Consider the following 16,463-nt stretch of genomic DNA (forward strand, 5'->3'; position numbering starts at 1 on the left):
GCAATACATGTACACTGTGATAGTCAATCAGCTATCGCCCGGGCACTGAATAATCTCTATAATGGTAAATCTCGTCACATAAGAAGGCGACATAAAACCATTAAAAGTTTGATCACAACCGGAGTAATCTCACTAGATTACATAAAATCAGCTGATAATCTAGCAGATCCATTCACTAAGGGTCTAGCTCGTGATCAAGTTCTCAAGTCATCAAAGGGAATGGGTTTAAAGCCTATGACTAAAGAGGTTGTTTGATGGAAACCCCACCTACATGACTGGAGATCCCAAGATGTATGGTTCAAAAGAGAAAACTAAATCAAACAAAATCTAACGCACTGAAAGACGTATAGTCTTAACCTAGGTCCCAAGATGATTGACAGTGCTTACATACAATTTTTCATTGTATATTTACAAAGAATAAGCATAGCTTTTAATGATAAGACCATAGCTTTGATATATCAGTGAAGTACAACACTTCTTAAAACAAAGACTACTGGCATAATCACCTAGTGAGTGTGAAATGGGACCGTTTCTAGGAGAATGGAAAAACAACAGGCTATATTCTCCAACTTCACTCATGATTCACCAGGCAAGTTCAAGGCCAAAATGAACACAATAGAGAACTTAGTTCTACGAGAAAATGAAACTGGATTGTATTTGTTGTCTCGGTTTACATCAAAATCTGGGTGGTTCAAGACATCATGTTCACCTCCTGGCTGAGTAAGCCCGACAGATATTAACATTGAGTGGTTCAAGGTTGAAACATACTACTATCTCAAACACAGTGGAATTTTCGTTTATACTCTCGAAAGTCCGTCTGGTCTAGTCAAGTTATCGAGTCAGTCCGGTCGTATGTTTAGAGTTATTTCTATTCATGTAGGGAATTGTTGGACCCAAATTATTACAAAGCCCAAATGCTTTAAAATTTGGTTAAGTGTGAATGAAAATAAAGCCCTTCAAGGTAACTTAAAATGTGAGGAACATCATTTTGTCTCACATTGGAGGATTGAAATTTTTTTGAGTCATATAAATATAGACACACACATGACATAGTTCAAAGTGTGTGAAGGAGAACCAAGGACCCCTCGCGCCCCGCCGCCGCCGCCGAGCCGAGTGGGGCTCGGGCTCGGGTCTCGGGTCTCGGGTCTCGGGTCTTGGGTCTTGGGTCAACATTTCTGGCCCAAATTTCTAAAGTTTTCAGTTCAAATTCTTGACAGAATCATGACATTAATCTACAGTCAAATATCTATCCCGAAAATCACGCCAAGATTAACGCCCAAATCGCATCATTAGTGCATAATTAATCACGTTATTAACACGCTGATTAAGTGCGACGCTCCTCTCTCCTTTGCTATATATATTGACTTCTCCTCTTCCATTTTCACTCACTGCCTCAAAAATTTACAGACAAAAAGTCGTTCACACTTTCCTCAATCTCTCGAGACTGCGTCTCTTTTCTTCTTTCAAGAGTAAGTGTCCGAGAGTATATCGTAGAATATTAGTTCGTCACATTCTATAATCGGGTGCTGCGATTATACGAATACTAGTGGTTGTATCATGGGATTCATTATCTCATCTAACCGTCACACTGCGGGAGATATTTTGAATTAAGGAAAGAGATCATCTCGCCTCCACTTCTCGTTTTTCCTTAATCCGATTTTATAAAACGTTTTTCTGTGTCTCTAATCGTTTTGTTATATTGCAATATTTGTCTCCTCTAAATTAACTTCTTACACTTCGCTGGATCGATGGTGTTCCATAGAGTTTTGTTGTGTGAGGCAAAGAACCAAGAGATTCAGACGCGTGAAGTTCCCTTCGTAAGGTCATGGCAAGTATGTCTCTGTCCAGAGTTTTTTTTGAACCATTTTTTCTCTGTCCAGAGTTGCACATTTTGAAACTTTCTTGAGCTGTTTACTTTATCCATCACGTTTCCACTACATTCAGACAAATGAGAGAAAAAAGAGGTTGAAAACATTTTTGATAGATAAATTCTTGCATCCACATTAGAGCTTGAACAAGAAAAAAAAGGAAGAAAAACATTTTTGTTTTTAAAAAAATGATTTTATAGTGTCCATTAAGCATGCAAGCTCCATAATTATACACACTATTCCGTTTGTCTGACACTTCAAATTTTTTCTTTCCCAAGCAGACAAATGATAAACCAATTGTAGTATTTTTTAATGATAAATCTCTTACAGTTGCAGATTCTCTCGAAAGCAAGTTCCTTCTCTGTTATAAGAATTATGAATTCTTAGGGAATAAGTTATTTTTTGGTCAAGAAGCCATATGAATATATGATAAGGCTCGAGTTTTTTCAACGGCAAGTTTACTACATTTTCTTTTCTTTTCCTTTAGTTTTTTAGCAAAATTTATTGAAGTTGGATTTCCATTGATGTATTAGCTAAATATAAGATTAAGTCATAAAGATTTTGCATTAATTTTGTTTCTGGACAAAAAAAAACAAGTCATAGTTATATTTGGTTATTTTTAGCTAAAAGTTGAAATATTAGATAATGATGTACATTTTTTTTTTTTTTTGTGACAAGAAGAAAAATTAAGGCATCATTCATTGATTTTTTTACTGTTTATTTCATGAATTATTCAGATAAGCCGGAAGATTGGGACTAACCATCTCCTGTTTTACTGCCCCTATGCTGTCGAAGTATGGAAACAAATCCCATGGGCACTAGAATTTAAACTGACTGATGTCGAGACAACTGTAGCCGGTCTGACTGAGCTTAAAAGAAACTTTACCCTCCCACCGTGTGGGTTAGACAAAGGCTACCTCTACCCCTGGATTATGTGGTATCTCTGGACCTCAAGGAACCACCGAGTTTTTGAAAATCGGTCCATCCCAGCAGAGGAGACAGCCAGGAAAGCTGTATGTGCGGCGAGGGAATGGACTCTAGCGCAGATCTCACAAACTCCTTCTCCACAATCCCAGATGCGAGTCGGGCCTACATCTACTCAAACCCTCACTCAGGAGAGGAAGTTGGTGATCATTTCTACCGATGCGGCTTGGAGAGGAGATCAGCTAGCTGCAGGGATAGGTATCTCGATAAGGGGAAGGCACAATCCACCAACTCCATTCGAAGATTCTCACCGTTTTGTCGGCTCTCCCTTGATGGCTGAGTTCTTAGCGATAAAGACAGCAATTCTACATGCAAAAGCGGCAAACTTCAAACAAGTGATGATCCAATCGGACTCTCAACAGGCAATCAAAGTGATCAGCTCCAGCCTACAAATCTCGGAATTTCACGGTATTCTCTCTGATATTGCCCTCTGTCTTCCTTTGTTTGATTTTATCAAATTTATGTTTATTTCCAGAACTGCAAATGTTGTTGCAGATTCTATCGCAAAACGGGCCATGTATGGGCTGTGTGGACCTTAAATTTATTTCTATATAAAATTCAAATCTTAAAAAAAAAAACAATCAAACAAGCTTTTAAAATTCCAAAACCAAAAATACATTAAGGCATAATGCAACCTTTTTGATATTTTAACACCAAAATGGTTGCTTGGTTTCCAACTTCCAAGGAGTATATGAGATTACCTCTCAGTAGCGAACTAGCGATGATGAGATCCTCGTCTTCAATGCAGAGAGATAATTAGAAGAACAAATTTGTCGGGACAATATTACTAAATTTGGTGATTTCCATCAGAATTTTTAAACCTTCTTTTACATTTACATATTTTCCTCCCAAGTTTCGCAGCCGATGATGGTCAAAGTCGACAAGTTTGAGATTGGCGATTGAATGGTTTTCTATAAAATTGAATGATTTTATCGGATTTTATGAATACAAAATATATTTCGTTTCCCACACCACTCCATTCTCAAATTGGTTTGATAGCATTCGTCTCTTGTTTTCTTCGGAAACCGCAGTATACAGTAAAGGGAAATCTGATATTTAGATCTATGATATCACATAGATTAGTTACTAATGACGTGTTTAAGTAGTAGGAAACAACTAATCCCAAATACACTCAAGAACTCAGACAGAGCTTATTACAGTATTGGCAATACAATACTACAAACTTTTATTTGACTGATATTTCCTTTGCTTAAGCAGTAACTCCCAACATTTTCTTCAGGTCCTTCTGCAATTGCGGATTAACAATGAACACAAATTAGAGAAACAATTGGGTCTCTAAATCAAAACTTAAGTTTATGATTATATGTGAAACATTACCTCGATGCTGAGAGGAGATGTAGTTGGCGCGTAACGGTCAACGACCTTTCCATCTTTGTCAACCAAGAACTTAGCGAAGTTCCACTTGATGCCATCTCCAAAAAGCCCGCCTTTGCTTGATTTTAGAAACTTGTAGATTGGGGCAGCCTTGTCACCGTTCACATCAACCTGCATTACATAGTGCAAAGCTAGACATCAAGTCCAAGAACAGAACTAACAATCAAGAAACAAACAACTTTATGATATGAATACGATTCAGTAACATATAACCAATAGTATACGAAGTTGCAGAATTCTCATGTAACATGTGATTCATGTCAGATAGTAAACAATTGAATGGTGCTATCTCATATCATGCATTTTGCAGTCAAGAACAAGAAAAGTGATTACCTTGTCGAATATTGGGTACTCAGCCTTGAAACGGGTACAAGCAAACTGAACAATCTCTTCATTAGAGCCAGGTTCTTGGTTACCAAACTGGTTACACGGGAATGCAAGGATCTCAAACCCTGAAACATTGTGACATCAAGAAACACAATCATAATCCTATACGTTTTGATTCTACAGCGAAAACGAACAAACGAAACAATTGGTAATCAAATTATACCATGATCTTTGTACTTCTGATACAGCTGCGCAAGCTCAGTGTAGTTCGAATTAGTCAAGCCACTGCACGAAAAAAAATACCAAAACATTTACTAAACTTACTCAGTCACTAACAAATAAACCTAGGCAGTTTGTTCCAACTTACAAAAATTGAAATTGAGTGAAGAAAAACATGAAAATTACCACTGAGAAGCAACGTTCACGATCAAGAGAACTTTCCCCTTGTAAGTGCTTAAATCAACATCATTTCCCTTCGCATCCTAAGAAATCACAAATCGCAAAAATTCAATTTAGACTCAAACCGTTCATAATCGGATCTCAAATCCCAGCATCAAACAAAAATCTCCGATATGATTAAGGACCTAATCAATCACAATCTTCAATCTACAGATATATCCATGATATTCATCTACAGTCACAAAGAATCAAACAATTCAAACTACAGACTGAGAAAACAAGGATTCGAACCTTGACGGTGAAATCATAGACGGATTTAGGCTCGGAAGTAGCAGCCATCGAATGTTCAGACCTAGAAAGTTTAGCTCCCGTTGTCGATAAAGGAAGAGGACGAATCCGATGAGAGTTGAAAAGAGGTTTCGCAGAATCGAACTTAGATGGAAACAGAGAAAGCGATAATGATGATGATGATGATGAAACTCGAACCAGATGATTGGTTCTTATATAGAGAAGCCGAAATGAGGATCTCAACATTTGCTAAACAAGATTCTTTTTATTCACAGATATTTATTTTAGAGAGTCAAAAATCAAAATTTTGTTATTCAGCTACTTTCTCCGTGTTCAGTGTGGTTGGAGAATGGGAAAGACACGTGGGGATTATAGAGGACGCCACGTTGGAGCTCGGTGTGCTTACCTCATCAGTTGCGTTTTACCGTGCGGCGTAATGTGAACGCTACGATATTTCGGACCTTTAAAGGCCTTCGAGAATATTATTGTTCACATTGGGCCTAAACTTGGACATATTATTTTGTTTTATTTTTGATGTGAATATTAATGGATTCGAAAAGATTTTTAAACTATCAATGCAAAGATTTATCCAACAAAAAAACGTATAATTTTCTAAATTTTAATGAAAATGCAATGTTAGATTTTGAAATCTTTAAATTTTGTAAATATTTTTAAAAATTTTAACTAAAATCCACTGTTATTTGAAAATTTTAACTAAGATCATCTCCAACCCTACTCCATTTCCACCTCCAAACTCCATTTTGGAGTAAAATCCTCTCTAACCCTATTCCATTTTCATCTCCAAAATGGAGATATGAACAGTATGCCTCTATATATGGAGTGACACTATTCATCACCTTTATTTTTGAGTGGACCCTTTTTTATTTATAGTTTTATCCCTCACCTATTATATGTTATCAGATAAGTCTTAAACAAAAACTTTGTTATTTTTGACATATAAGTTTTATTATAAATGATAAAACTAATTATTTTAGATTATAAAATTTTTTAAAAAACAACCATAACAAATATATAAATAAAAATACAATGACACACAAAATTTAAAATTTAAATTACATAAAAAAAGAAAAATACAATAACAAATTAACTTTAAAATTATAAAAACATTAAAATAGACAAAACACAACAAAAAATTAACTTTAAAATTACAAATACATAAAAATAGATAAAACACAACAACAAATTAGTAATTTGGCAAATCACTTCCAAATGCACCAAGATCAGTAAAATATTGTCCAAATGAAGTAGATGGAGGGGTAACTTCTTCAGATTGTTGTTGATCAACCCGGTTTTGTAAAATCTGTCTTTGTTCAGCTTCAATATATGCACGGATATTTGGATCTTGTATGGAACTCAAGTCCCTAAGTAAAATTTTGTTTTCTTCTTTGAGTTTCTTCAGTGCATAATTCTTATTTTGAATCTCTAGATGATATTCTTTTTGTGCACTTGTCTTCTTCAATTGCTCCACAAGTTGCCTATTTCCTTCTTCTAAAGTGTTGATGATAAGAGATGTTTGATCATCATTTTTTCTCTTCAATTTGGACTTTTTAACTCCGATTGGTCGCTGAGAAGGAGATCCACCAATACTATCATCATCGTCATCTAAGTTCAAAGAAAACGAAGACAAACCTGGAGATCCTTGTGTAGTATCAGGTGTAGGATTTTCTGACTCTGAAGATGTGTACCCAAAACCACTTAGGTTTGAGACTCTTCTAGCATGGATGACACCATCTTTGAATTTTTCAAATTTTTTGATAATGTTCCAAATATGATCAAATTTCCAACCTTTTTTGAACTTTGGATCTTCTGCTAGCATTAATTTGGCTTGATTGAACTGCATATCATTTTTGAAATAAAGAAATTATTTTTTTTAAAGATAACTCAATTGGAAAATTATATGTATTAATACTTACAATATCATCGTTTGAAGCTCCACTTGCACGTCTATTTTCACATTGTTTGATGCATGCATGTAGTTTTTCTATTGCTCTCTCTATAGTTTGAACACGGCATTGAATAGATTTTTTTGTACGTTCACTCCAAGTTGAATTTTTTCCTCTCTCATAAGCTTCCACCACCCGAGACCAAAATACATCTGATGTTTGATAAACACCTTTGATTGGATCTTGAGAAATTTCCATATACACTTGACATAAAAACTTGTCTTCTTCTTGAGAATATCCACAAGAACGAACAGACATTTTTTATCAAGTGTAAATATGAAGGAATAATTTAATATTTGAATGAGAATAGAGAACTATGCTCATATTTATAGATGCTTGAAGAATAAATCCTCATATTTATTATTCCAACTACACAAATAAAAGTTATATTAAATTTTCATATCCATCTCTCAAACTACACGTAAAGGTTTTATAAGGTTTCTTACGTAATTTAAATAAAATTGACTATCCAACTACACAAAGAGCTTTACATTAAATTCTCACATTTATATCAGTCTAACTACACATATTGAATAAATGATCCATAACTTTTCTTTTCAGCTACACATACTATTACATTTAATATGTATCAAATGTATACCTACATCTACAAAAAACATAGAAAAAATCTAAAATTAAGAATCATTCATCAGATTTCTATAAATACTACTACAACTTCATGTTAGTCATCACAATATCATATATAATTTCTATCTTACTCCTAATAAAATTTCTTTTTCACAATGAATTTTAATTCTGAAAATTTCTCTGATTTTCAATCTTCTTCATCATCTTCTTCTGATGATGATAATATGGAAATTCTCAATAATCTCGATCATGAAGAAGAAGTAATACATCTTGCAATTGCTAATAACAATGTAGTCATCCAATTTCTTCTAAACCAACAAAATAACCAGGTGATCCATGGCGGTTCAGTTCCCGGACGTTCGTTCATCCATCGCGAGTGGGAAGGCGCACATAGTAGGTTGTTCAATGATTATTTCTCAGAGACTCCGGTTTACAATGATATTATGTTTCGCAGAAGATATCGTATGTCTCGTTCTCTATTCCTTCGTATTGTTAATGCAGTTGAAGGTCATGATATCTACTTCACACAATGAAGGGATAATGTTGGAAGACTTGGATTATCACCTCTACAAAAAGTCACAGCGGTGTTCCGGATGCTAGCGTATGGTCTACCAGCAGATGCGACAGATGAGTACGTTAAGATAGCTGAATCAACGGCAATTGAAAGCATGAAAAGATTTTGTCGAGCCATCGTGGAAATATTTTCAGAGCAATACTTAAGATCACCAACGGCTAGTGATGTTGCCAGACTTCTTCACATTGGAGAAAAACGAGGTTTTCCAGGTATGCTAGGTAGCTTAGATTGCATGCACTGGAAATGGAAAAATTGTCCTACCGCTTGGGCTGGACAATATGCAGGTCGTAGTGGATCACCAACTATAATTCTTGAACCGGTGGCAGATTATGATCTTTGGATATGGCATGCATATTTCGGAATGCCAGGCACCAATAATGATATCAATGTGTTGGAGTCTTCCCACCTCTTTTCCAGTCTCGCTCAAGGTATTGCTCCTCCGGTTCATTATATCATTCAAGGAAAATAATATAATATGGGCTACTATTTGGCTGATGGTATATACCCAAAATGGTCTACCATAGTGCAAACTATTCATGAGCCAAGGGGTCCGAAAAAGAAATATTTTGCTACACAACAAGAAGCATGTAGAAAAGATGTAGAACGTGCATTTGGAGTTCTTCAATCGCGTTTTGCTATTGTGAAATGTCCAGTTCGTTTTTGGCAAAAGAATGTGCTACATGATATAATGACTACATGTGTAATTTTACATAACATGATAATCGAAGATGAACGTGATCTTGATGCTCCGATTGAAGTTGGAAGAGAAGCTTCACCTCCAGAGGTTCAATTGGCAGAGGATGATAATATTCGATTCCAAGAGTTTCTTGCTCGATTTAGAGAAATCAAAGATAAAGAAGCTCATTTTTCACTTCGAAATGCATTAATTGATCATTTGTGGGAAAAATATACTAATGATGATAATTAAATTAAATTATATTATTTTCTTAAGTTATTATTGTTTTTATTATGTTGTGTAATGTAATATATTTATTTATAAAAAAAATTTATTAAAAATAACAGTTTTCATTTTATTGAATATAAATCATTAAAATAAAGTTATTGGGTTCAATTCATAAGTTTGACAAATAAAAGAGTATATCTGCAAATAATTTATAAATTTAATGGAAAAAAAATATATCTAGAATATTCTTTATGGAGTAAAAAATGGAATATAGTTGGAGAGAAACCAACTCCATTATGAAGTTACTCCATTTATGGAGTAAAAAATGGAGTAATAGGTTGGAGATGCTCTAAATACACAAATGAATAACACCCAAAACATATGACAAACCAATAATTTGAACATGGAAATTCAAATACCAGTGATGGTGTTGAAACTAATTTAGCCGAATTTATCTTCTATCCAAGTCTCTCAATCATGCAGCAAATTAATGATTTTTTAATAAAAAATATATATATAACAAATTGGTTCACCTTATAGATTCAATCGTTTTTGACAAAAAAAAAACTTGAAATTAAAATTTTAATCCAATACATCGCAGAGAAAAACAGAGTTGGAGAGGAGAAAATCCCCTAAGTAGTACAAACTCCACTTGCATTTGGAGTTGAATGCATTTTTTTTATGTTTGTCGGTATTTTAAAAAGTAGTTTAGTGATTTCAAATGGTAAGATGTGTCAAACTTTTTCGTTTATTTAGGTCGACTTGTTTAGTTTCATAACTCTTGATGTTTTTTTTTTGTTTTCATGTTTCTTATTGAAACATATAACGAAAGAGACCTGGATTAATGATCACAATTTTACGTGCTGACGTGGCGTGGAGATTGGAAAAGCGATTAAGGTTTTGGGTCTCAAAGTTTCGTTTGCCGCAAGCATGGCGGCCCCGGCGGGATCTCCACCACCTCCTCCGATCAGTATCTGTCCGGAACCATCTGTCACAAGTGTGTCTCTCATTGAGGAAGCATCGGATCCAGAGACGACTTCGCAGCCTCCTGCTAAGCCGCTCTATTCTTCCATTGTTCAAAACAAATTAGGGTTGTCAAAGCACGATCTATCAATATCCATGGTTGAGGGTTCTCTTACAGTCGATATCCCGGATGATATCATCGAAGGTTCTGCTCCCCTGTGGGAGGAAATTCTGGTTGGAAAGTTTCTATCGGCGGCTTCCCATGTCGCTAAAGTTCATGTTATCGTGAATAAAATCTGGCCGCTTGGATCAAAGACCAAAGTCGATGTGTTCGTAGTAGACCAGACTACAATGAAGTTCAAAATCCGAGACGTCGCAACACGCAATCGGATCTTGAGAAGGGGGATGTGGAATATTGCTAATGTCCCTATGGTGGTCTCTAAATGGTCTCCAGTGGTGGAGGAAGCTCAACCTGAGATCAAATCAATGCCACTATGGGTCTGTCTCAAGAACGTTCCTCACAAGTTGTTCCATGAGAAAAGTTTAGGGTTTCTAGCTAGTGCTGTGGGGTGCCAAAGCGGCTCCATCCGGACACTGAAATATGCAAGAGTTTTGACGAGGCGAAAGTTTTTGTTGAAGCCGACTTATCGAAGGAGCTTCCAGCTCAGTTTCGTTTTGCTTCAGCTAAAGGTATAGATTCGGTGGTAGAATTTGAATACCCGTGGCTCCCTCCTAGATGAACGTCTTGTTCTAAATGGGGTCACATGGGAGATGCTTGTATGATGAAGAATGGCCCAAAAACTATCCTTCAGCGCCAAGCAACTGCTCAGCTACCCGTGGTCGAGAATACGGTGTTAGTTCCTGAGGTTGTTGTAGAGCAAGAGTCGGTGGTGAATGTGAACTCTCAGAGTAAGAGCATGAACATTGTATCGAAATCTCAAAGCTCATCAGTGGTGGACTCAGAAAGTGATCAACCGGTCATCGATGCCGTCATTGATATTACAGTTGGAGAAGAAAAAGAAGAAGGAGAATGGTGCTCTCCTAAAAAATTAAGCAAACCAGCTGAGAAGCAAGTGGCGTCTGATGTCTCTGTTTCTCCTTCGCGATTTCTACTACTTGCTGGTACTGAGGACCAAGTAAATGCAGAGGAATTACCATCTTATTCACAGATGAAGGATGATCTCTCTTCTAGTAACAGTGAGGAGCCGAGTGGTTTGGGTGGGGAATTGACTATCTGCCATGCGGAAAAGAGATTGCAGCGAGACAAATCTGAGGTGTCTGGAATCCGTCCTCCACTCCCCAGAGCATCGAAAACTGTGAACAAATCTTTGGTTGACTACGTTGCTCCAAGTACTAAGGACTCAAAGCCTAATACTTCGAGTAGAAGGAACCCAAAGAACAAAAACTAATCGATGTCGGGTTTTGTATGGAATGTCCGAGGCTTAAACAAATCAACTAAGCATTCCATTGTTCGTAAGTGGGTTCAAAATCAAGGTTTTCAGTTTGGTGCTTTGTTGGAGACCAGAGTTAAAGAAGGAAAGGCTGGGAGGGTAGCGACTTCAATTTGTAGAGATTGGTCGGTTATTACTAATTACGAGTTTAATCGTCTTGGGCGGATTTCGGTGCTGTGGAGTCCCAAGACGCGTTTGACTCTATTCTTCAAAAGTGGTCAGATGATCACAATTTCGGTTAAGCTTGAGGATAAAGATGAGGAATTCTTTTGTTTCTTCATCTATGCTTCAAATTTTGCTGATGAGAGGAGGGAATTGTGGAGTGACATTCGTGATCATCATAACTCTCCAATCATCAATAACAGACCTTGGATCTGTCTTGGAGACTACAATGAGATTTTAGATGGAGAGGAACACTCTCAGTTCGAAAATGCTCCAACCATCACTTCGGGTATGCGGGATTTTCAAGACCTGGTGTTACATTGTCATCTAGAGGACATGGCTTTTCATGGTCCGTTGTTCACTTGGTGTAACAGACGTGACACAGGTTTAATTTCGAAAAAGCTCGATAGGGTTCTGAAAAACACCAGGTGGGATCTATCTTTTCCTTAGTCGTACAGTGTATTTGAGGCTGGAGGTTGCTCAGATCACTTACAATGTCGGTTTCATCTGGACGCGGGGAGTGCAGAAAGGAAAAAACCTTTCAAGTTTATAAATGCAGTTGCTGAATTGGACGAGTTTTTGCCGATGGTGCAGTCATTCTGGGGAAGCACCCCATCTATCTTCTCCTCTACGTCTTCCATGTTTCATTTCACCAAAAAATTAAAGGCCCTTAAACCTCTAATTTGTTCTCTGGCAAAGATCAGAATGGGTAATCTTACTCGCATGACGAAAGAGGCTTATGAAACTTTATGTGAGAAGCAGAACGCAAACGCTAATAACCCTTCTCCACAAAGGGTTGAAGAGGAGACTGAAGCTTACAAGCGCTGGGATTATGTTTCAAAGCTCGAGGAAAACTTGCTCAAACAGCGATCCAAGATTCACTGGCTCAAGATCGGGGATGGCAACAACAAGACTTTTCATAAAGCAGTTGCAACAAGAGAGGCTACAAATACTATCAGGAAATAAAAACGTCGTGATGGTGTTGTGGTTTCTTGTATTGAGGATATCAAAGCAGAGGCAGAAGGATTCTTTTCTGAATTCCTTCAGCACATCCCGACTGACTATGAGGGCATTTCGATGGATGATCTGCAGGATTTGGTTCAATTCAGATGCTCGAAAGAAGAGAGAAATCATCTTATCGAAGTGGTTACAGATGAGGAAGTACGCTCAGTTCTATTCTCGATGCCGAGCAACAAATCACCTGGGCCTGATGGGTATAATATGGAGTTCTACAAAGCAACATGGTCTATTATGGGGAAAGAGTTCACTATTGCGGTTAAATCTTTCTTCGAAAAAGGTTTTTTGCCAAAAGGCGTTAACACAACGATCCTTGCTATGATTCCAAAGAAGACGTCTGCTGTGGAAATAAGAGACTACCGCCCAATATCCTGTTGTAATGTCCTCTATAAGGTTATTTCAAAAATCATTGCCAACAGACTCAAGACAGTTCTCCCTTATCTCATCGCAATGAACCAGTCTGCTTTTGTTCAAGATAGATTATTGATTGAGAATCTTCTTCTTGCGACGGAATTGGTTAAAGACTATCATAAAGACTCGGCCCCTACGCGTTGTGCTATCAAGATCGACATCTCGAAAGCCTTTGATACTGTTCAATGGTCTTTCATTCTGAACACGCTTCAAGCTATGAATTTCCCAGGAGCTTTCATACACTGGATCTCCCTCTGCATCTCTACTGCTTCTTTCTCTGTTCAAGTGAACGGTGAGCTCGCTGGCTTCTTCCGTAGTAAGCGTGGCTTGAGGCAAGGCTGTGCACTATCGTCATATTTGTTTGTCATCAGTATGAATGTATTGTCGAAACTTCTAGACAGAGCTGCGAGTGCTCAAGCCATTGGATACCACCCCAAGTGCAAAAATCTCAGCCTTACTCACCTTAGTTTTGCTGATGATATCATGGTATTGACTGATGGAAAAGTGAGATCAGTGGAAGGCATCGTTAAGGTTTTTGATGATTTCACCCGTTTTTCTGGTCTTAAGATAAGCATGGAAAATTCCACTATCTATCTTGCAGGGGTTTCGGAGGCCGTGAGAAATGAGATTGATGAGAAATTTCACTTCCAAGCTGGACAACTCCCTGTGCGCTACCTCGGTTTACCTTTGTTGACCAAACAGATGGGGAAACAGGACTATTTGCCTTTGGTGGAGAAAATTCGTAAACGGATTAGCTCCTGGACTGCTCGATCTCTCTCCATTGCAGGAAGATTGCAACTCATACGCTCTGTTATTCACAGCATCACTAATTTCTGGTTGGCCGCTTTCAGACTCCCGGGTGAATGTCTCAAGGACATTGACAAGCTTTGTTCTGCTTTCCTCTGGTCAGGTCCGGAGTTAAATCCTCATAAAGATAAGGTGTCATGGGAGGACGTGTGTAAACTGAGATCAGAAGGTGGCCTTGGACTCAGACCTCTTAAGGAGGCCAATACTGTAAGCTGCTTAAAGTTGATTTGGCGAGTTGTTTCTTCTCACTCTTCTCTCTGGGTTCAGTGGGTGCAGACTTACCTTATTCGTCAAGGTAATTTTTGGTCGATCAAAGAGAGTCCTGCTTCAGGTTCGTGGATGTGGCGTAAAATCCTTAAGTATCGACAGCTCGGAAGTTCTTTCTGTAAGGTGGATCTCGGGAATGGGGAAAGGACAAGCTTTTGGTTTGACGTTTGGTCGGATTTGGGACGTATTTTTGATCTAATTGGTCCCCGAGGACCAATCGATCTTGGAATCCCATTACATGCTTCAATTGCTTCACTTAAGCAGAGAAGGAGACGTCGACATCGAAGTGACCTGCTCATGGCGATTGAAAACGCCTTGTCTTCGAAGCTTGTTTGCCTCATACCTGCAGTTGATGATACTTTCTTGTGGAAACATCGAGATGGAATCTTCAAACCTCGGTTTGACTCGAGAAACACGTGGCTCCTCATTCGTGCTGCATCTCCTAAAACTACTTGGCACTCTGGGATTTGGTTTACCCACTCTACTCCAAAGTTCTCGGTGTTTGCTTGGCTAGCCACGCTCAACCGGTTTTCCACTGGAGATCGAATGCAGAGTTGGAATACAGCTGCAGATACCACCTGCACTCTCTGTAATCTTGCTCTGGAATCTCGAGATCATCTCTATTTCTCTTGTAGCTACACGAAGGAAGTTTGGACAAAGCTAATGAAGAATCTTCTACGAGAACGATTCTCCTTAGACTGGAATGCTCTGCTCGCACTGCTCTCGGATTCTCAACTAAAAGGCAATACCCTGTTTCTGTTTCGCTACTCTTTTCAAGCGGCGATCCACTGCATTTGGAGAGAGCGAAACTCTCGTCGTCATGGTGAAGACCCCATTACAGCTGCTCGGCTTCACCTTCTCATTGACAAACTGGTTAAATGCAGGCTTCAGACTATTCGCGACCTAGGAGACCGAATATACGAAGATGCGCTTCAACTTTGGTTTGCTACCCGATAATGCTTATGAGTTTTGCAATGTAATAGTCTTATATTAGCCATTTGTTTTTCAGCTGCACTTGTTTAGCAGACAGTCACACATTCGGGTCGTAAAAACGTCTTTTTTTTTTATTTGGAATATAATTTTACATTCTTTTCAAAAAAAAAAAAATGATCACAATTTTCTCCTTGCTTCTATATTAATAATCCTTAAGAAATTGGGGAGATGTATAAAACTTTACTTGCATACTTTAATTTGTACAGAAATTTTACAGTTGTATGAATTCAATCATGCTTTATAGATATGATTCACATTCATTACATCGATTAAAGACTTCTTTGTTGCATGGCAATGATCTTCCGTAAGAAGAGTTTTTTTTTTTTTCAACATTAGAAAACCCTCTTCCTACTTCATAATGATTCTCATTCTTATAGGTGTAATTGCTTTTTCTTTCTTGTTGATTTTTCTTTCGATATTTTTTTTATTTATTGTTGAGTTGATTTAAATAATTTTGCAGGACAAAAATTATTTTTCCCTCAATTGATGTGGCCAGAGTAGGCTTCCCTGCCAGCAGCATCATGTTTTTGTGTTGGTTTCTTGTCAAACTCAAACGACTCATTTTATAAAGACGTCTTCCCTTTACCTTGTACATGGTAGCGACATTAGACTCTAGAGAACAATAACTTTGTGGTCAAAGCAAACCTCATAAACATGGTCCAGAACAGTAAATTTCATGAACTCCCCATGGAAGACCCTGCCATTACTTGTATTGTATTGGTGTCATCGATATTGCTGAGGCATTTGAAATGTCGCTTCCAACTTTGTTCAAATTTGGAGGACTCGGAGGTTAGTTTTCTAGTCTTCCAATAACTTTTTCTATTTGTGCTTAACTTTTTATAAACACTACTTCTATGTTGCATCACATCCCATAAGGGATGACTGGCCACTTGTTTAGTTCTAAGTTTAACTGGTGATGGTATTATATAATCATCCTCCTTTAAATCACTAATTGGCCAAGAAAATTCTTTGTCGACGGTTACTATCACGATAACAGCACGCGGGTGTTCGTGAGCTAATATTGTTTTTTGCTACTTAGTTAAACATTGTTTATTGTTATTTTCTGATGAATCGTTTAAATTTGTTAGATATCTTCAGGAT

At 37.5% G+C, this 16,463-nt stretch overlaps 1 protein-coding gene and 1 pseudogene across 1 annotated transcript; one reads left to right on the forward strand and one right to left on the reverse strand.

Moving 5' to 3' along the window:
• Positions 1-3,883: 3,883 nt before the first annotated feature.
• Positions 3,884-5,595, reverse strand: LOC18014675 (probable phospholipid hydroperoxide glutathione peroxidase 6, mitochondrial). Its single transcript, XM_006396817.2, has 6 exons — positions 5,265-5,595; positions 4,980-5,056; positions 4,798-4,859; positions 4,581-4,699; positions 4,191-4,358; positions 3,884-4,098 (listed from the first exon to the last, which is right to left on the reverse strand). Exons 1-6 carry the CDS (start codon positions 5,505-5,507, stop codon positions 4,063-4,065), a joined length of 705 nt encoding a protein of 234 aa, XP_006396880.1. The 5' UTR covers positions 5,508-5,595; the 3' UTR covers positions 3,884-4,062.
• Positions 5,596-10,221: 4,626 nt separating this feature from the next.
• Positions 10,222-15,326, forward strand: LOC112085261 (annotated as a pseudogene).
• The last annotated feature ends 1,137 nt before the right edge of the window (positions 15,327-16,463 follow it).

The sequence above is a fragment of the Eutrema salsugineum genome, unplaced genomic scaffold, assembly GCF_000478725.1.
Source record: "Eutrema salsugineum unplaced genomic scaffold, Eutsalg1_0 scaffold_3, whole genome shotgun sequence".
In the NCBI taxonomy this organism is placed as follows: Eukaryota; Viridiplantae; Streptophyta; class Magnoliopsida; order Brassicales; family Brassicaceae; genus Eutrema; species Eutrema salsugineum.